General features: G+C 38.7%; 1 protein-coding gene across 3 annotated transcripts; it reads right to left on the bottom strand.

The window, feature by feature from the left end:
* Positions 1–336: 336 nt before the first annotated feature.
* LOC117912830 (geraniol 8-hydroxylase-like) lies at positions 337–4,126 on the bottom strand. Of its 3 annotated transcripts, XM_034827567.1 has the most exons (6): positions 4,031–4,126; positions 3,773–3,942; positions 3,122–3,209; positions 2,763–2,853; positions 1,323–2,336; positions 337–1,169 (listed from the first exon to the last, which is right to left on the bottom strand). In XM_034827567.1, exons 5-6 carry the CDS (start codon positions 2,214–2,216, stop codon positions 564–566), a joined length of 1,500 nt encoding a protein of 499 aa, XP_034683458.1. In that variant the 5' UTR covers positions 2,217–2,336; positions 2,763–2,853; positions 3,122–3,209; positions 3,773–3,942; positions 4,031–4,126; the 3' UTR covers positions 337–563. The 3 variants fall into 3 exon arrangements, with proteins under 3 accessions (XP_034683458.1, XP_034683457.1, XP_034683456.1); XM_034827566.1 differs by lacking the exon at positions 4,031–4,126 and having other exon boundaries at positions 3,122–3,351; positions 3,773–4,020; XM_034827565.1 differs by lacking the exon at positions 4,031–4,126 and having other exon boundaries at positions 3,773–4,020.
* Positions 4,127–4,454: the final 328 nt, after the last annotated feature.

Below are 4,454 nucleotides of genomic sequence, written 5' to 3'. Positions count from 1 at the left end.
TTCATTGTGAACCCTGGCACAACCTGACATGGGTTCACTTTTTGGTTTTTATTTTTTGATATTTGGTTTTGATTTGAAAATAATTATTTAAAATTGATTTTTTATTTGATTTGAAAATTACTAGAGAGCCTCTCTCTCCTCCCTCCACTTGGGCAGCCTCAAGTCTCTGTTAACAAAAAAGAAAAAAAAAAAAAAAAACCAAAGGTTCAACCCTCTGTCCAACCGATCATAATAGAAGCTCTGAAAGTGAAGAAATATGAGAGTAGATGGAGAGTTTCTTTTTAGAGAGCACGGAATTTGTTTTTTCATTGGCATTCTCCATACGAGGAAAAAACATTTATGAACGAAAATTGACACTTCAATTGAAAAATATAAAGATAACCTCTGCTGCTATGAGTGGAAGCATGCATATTTGATAGCCATTTAGATTGGAAATTTGAAAGATTTACTTGTTTATTTAACACGAACTGGACTGACACGTCTAGTTAATGACAACACAGCCTGAAACCCAGCAGAGCACTGAAAGAATCAGGACATTACTTCAGCACACAAGATCAACAACTTCAAACCCGTACAGGTAGAGCTTGCAGGGGCTGAGCCTTCTGTAAGGAAAGTCCAAAACTTTCTTCCATGTTCATGTTTTCCGCTGTCACCCCATCTTCAAGTTTCCAATCATAGGAGTGAATGAGCGAGGCCAGCATCAAGTGAACCATCCGGATTGCCAATGGCAGCCCAGGACAGATTCTCCTGCCAGCACCAAACGGAATCAGCTCAAAATTCTGGCCCTTCACGTCCATGTCCAACCCCAAGAACCTCTCTGGCACAAATGAGTTGGGGTTCTCCCATGTGTTCGGGTCTCGACCTATAGCCCATGCGTTCACCAGCACCTGTGCGTTCTTTGGGATTGTGAACCCTTCTATATCTGTGTCCTCTTCAACTCTGCGTGGGAGTAAAAATGGAATTGCTGGGTGCAATCGGAAGGTTTCTTTCACCACCGCTTGCACGTAAGGGAGTCGAGTGATGTCTGATTCTTTAACCTGTTTGTCTTGGCCGATGGTTTGCAGGAGTTCCATTCGGGCTTTCAAAAGTTTTTCAGGGTTGTGCAGCAGCTCTGCCATTGCCCATTCCAATGTGCTGGAAGTTGTGTCAGTCCCCGCAACAAATAAGTCCTGTAACATAGTCTCTGAGTGCCTTAATAGGCCTGAATATAGTGTTTATTTGGCCAACTGCTATTTGAATCATTAAAAACCAAAGCAAATTCATAGCGGAATATGAAGCAAGGAAGAAGAAAGAAAATTTTGATAGATATAGAAGATACTAACCAATAACAAATGTTCCATGTGACTTCTTTCAATCTTGTTGCTGTTATCTTCACTGATGTTGAGAAGAATGTCTAACACATCACTGCTAGCAGTTGAACCTTGCATTTTTCTTAACTGTAACCGTTGCTTGATCATTCTATCAAAGATTTCAATCATCCTTCCAAAATAAATTGTCAAACGACGCCTTATACCTTGTGGATCAATCTGTCTGAGCACCGGAAAATAATCTAGCAAGTTGGGTTTCCCAGCTTCCTCCATCACACCACGCACCAACTCTTTAAAATCTTGTGCAGTCTCAGAAATTGGATCAACAAGATCCACAGAAAATATGGTGTTGGATAACAAGTTTAGACTTGTTCTAAAAGCTTCTCGTCCTATATCTACAGGACCACCAGCTTGGCAGCTCTGTTCAACATTCGCAAGAAGCTCTTGCACTTTCTGGTGGCGGAGATGGGTGTTAGAGTCTAGTTTTTGAGAAGTGAATAAGTGCGAATTACATGTCCTTCGAAGGGCTCTCCAAGTTGTTGAAACAGGTATCCAGGCCATCGACAGTTGGTTGTGGTTTGCGGCTCGGGTGGCATCAGGGATGGATCGGTTGCAGAAGGAGAGATCCTGCTTTTGGAGGACTTCTTTGGCCATGGGTGCAGAAGAGATGACTATTGTGGTTACATAGCCGAGTTTGAGAGTCATTATTGGGCCGTAAGTTTTTGCAAGATTGGCGAGGGACTCATGGGGTCTGTTACCCAGGTTTAAGAGGTTTCCTATTATGGGAAGCGGAACTGGTCCCGGAGGAAGTTTGTAAGCAGCATGCTTTCTTCCTCTTCTGGCTGAAAACATGATGTAAATTGAAGTCCAAGCAGCAAGAAAACACAGCAGACAACTCAACAACTCCATATTTCTCTTCCTCTTTCGCTGTGGTCCCTAACAAGCAGTATCTCTCGACTTTTACGATTTGAGTTCTTAACTTCTATATACCAACGGGCTTTAATTTTCTTTGTTACTATGAACAAATACCTGTTAAAACCCCAAAAAAAAGAAGAAGAGAGAAACCCAATTTATATTCGGATTGAGTTATTTAACTAATCAGTTGTTTATCAATGCTTGCATAAAATTAATTAAGACTCATTTTTCATTTTTTATGTATCTTTTGCACAATGATCATTTGAAAACAAAGAAATACCCATTAATTAAGTAAAATACTACTTTCTCTCTTACTACCTACTAATTAACTTGACCGGTGATCATAGCTAGAAGTGCTGGTATTATCAGTTCATACTAGTCAATTTTCCATTGCATCTAATCAAGTGATAGAAACCACCATATACGCGACTTATATTTTTGTAAGAGAAAATATCATTTTCTTTTACCACGGGCAACGCCCACTTGAGAGAGAGATATTTCGTAACCCAAAACGAAACAGTGATTGGTGTGCAAACGAACCTAGGTCCGAGTCCTTTTGCTCCTCCATTCCAACTCTGAGCGAGCCGTCTCCATCTCCATCTCCAGCAGAATCACCCAAAAATCCACGAACCTGAAAATGCCCCTAAATGATCAACAGAAGAACTTTCGAATAGAGTACTGGAAGGAAATTAAGGGTATGGCGGACCAAGCGTTACGAGGTCATTCTAAAGCTTTCACCTGTCACCTCCAAAGGACGAGCTCAATAACCAGCAAGATGAAGACCCAATATTCAAAGCAACCGATCAAAGAACAACAAAATGGAGGAAGCCAAGCAACAACTCCCTTTCCAAAACTAAATTAACTACGAAAAAAGAAAAGAAAAGAGAAAAATACAGTACCGGATACAGCCGCGACCAGCAGTGTGGCATCCAATCCCAGCCGAAGACCAGGTCTCACTTCTTTTGATAATCTACTTGGAGCTAGCCTCTGATATGTCCACAGCAATCCAGTCGTCCATTAAAATAAAAAAGGAGAAAAAGATAAAGAGAAGTGCGGTGGAGGCGTAGCTACAGTGTGTGCTCTCTCATGGTTTGCAGGTAAGTTAATATACTTTTCATAGCCCCCTGGCCTGCACCTCATTTAATATTTGCAGGTAAGTCTTTACTATCACTTGATTTTGCTTTCTTTAAACAGAAAAAAGGAAAACATCTCCAAATAATTTTATTTGGAGATGTGTAACGCGAGCAAGACGTACAAAGCCAGAGAAAAACGAAATTGTTTTTGGGAATCCGTGCAACGATTTAGGGTGAAAAATAGGGAAAACGAGAAAAAAAAAAAACACGTAGATTTAATGTAGTTCGATAAATTACCTACATTCATGAGAATAGGGAAAATGACTTTTACTATGTATAAAATTAGAATTACATAAAAGGGTATTTATATTAACCCTTTGAAATGGAATTCTATAAATACCCCCGAACCGTACTAAGGGGGGCGTTGCCCCCGTACCCTCCAACCTATTGTCCGTCCACAACAATAAAAATACAAACCTGAATGACAAATGTCATCGCTCCACTTTGTTTCAGCATTTGCCCATTTTTCTCTATATATCTTTCACTCAAATATAAGCCACATACTACAACATCTTTTAAACAGAGAGGAAAATGTCATATGCAAAAGCCCTAGGAAGGGTAAAAAATATTCAGAAGCTAGCTTTCACCTGCCAAAACCAAAGAATAAGCATACTAGGTCAGCAAAATGAAGACCAACATACCAAGAAAATGAAAAAAGAAAAGAGAAGGGAACACCTCATAGATACCTCCTACACCCATATCCACCTTCCATCGTCGAATCACCTAAACTTATATAAAGTGATAAGATTGTGCCGAAGAAGAAGACCGAACCTTACGATCATCACTGTCACAATTACCAGAAGGGTTGAGAAGCATGTGTTTCACGTGATATCTAAAGCCTTCCCCACTCATTTCGAGTTTGTCCCATCAAAATGGTGAAAGTTTTTACAATGACAACTAATGAAAAAAAATATTTTGGATATGTTTGGTGGAAGAAAAAAAAAAAAAAAAAGGAATGATAGAATAAAAAAATTGAAAGAAAATTAAAAACCTCAATAATTTTTTTAATATTATTTAAATATATTTTTTATTTAAATTTTTTTAATATAAAAATTAAATATTTTGAAAATATATAAAATTTTCATTAATTTTAATTATA

Source organism: Vitis riparia, chromosome 4, assembly GCF_004353265.1.
Source record: "Vitis riparia cultivar Riparia Gloire de Montpellier isolate 1030 chromosome 4, EGFV_Vit.rip_1.0, whole genome shotgun sequence".
Lineage (NCBI taxonomy): Eukaryota > Viridiplantae > Streptophyta > Magnoliopsida > Vitales > Vitaceae > Vitis > Vitis riparia.
Note: the sequence above shows the minus strand (reverse complement) of the source record. Positions and strands in the feature narration are given on the sequence as shown.

Bases quoted from the DNA above. Each gene is read 5' to 3' on its own strand.
- LOC117912830 (XM_034827567.1), bottom strand. From the start codon at position 2,216: ATGGAGTTGTTGAGTTGTCTGCTGTGTTTTCTTGCTGCTTGGACTTCA. The intron at 1,170-1,322 runs GTTAGTATCTTC...ACTATGTTACAG, and splicing joins ACATGGAACATTTGTTATTG to GACTTATTTGTTGCGGGGAC.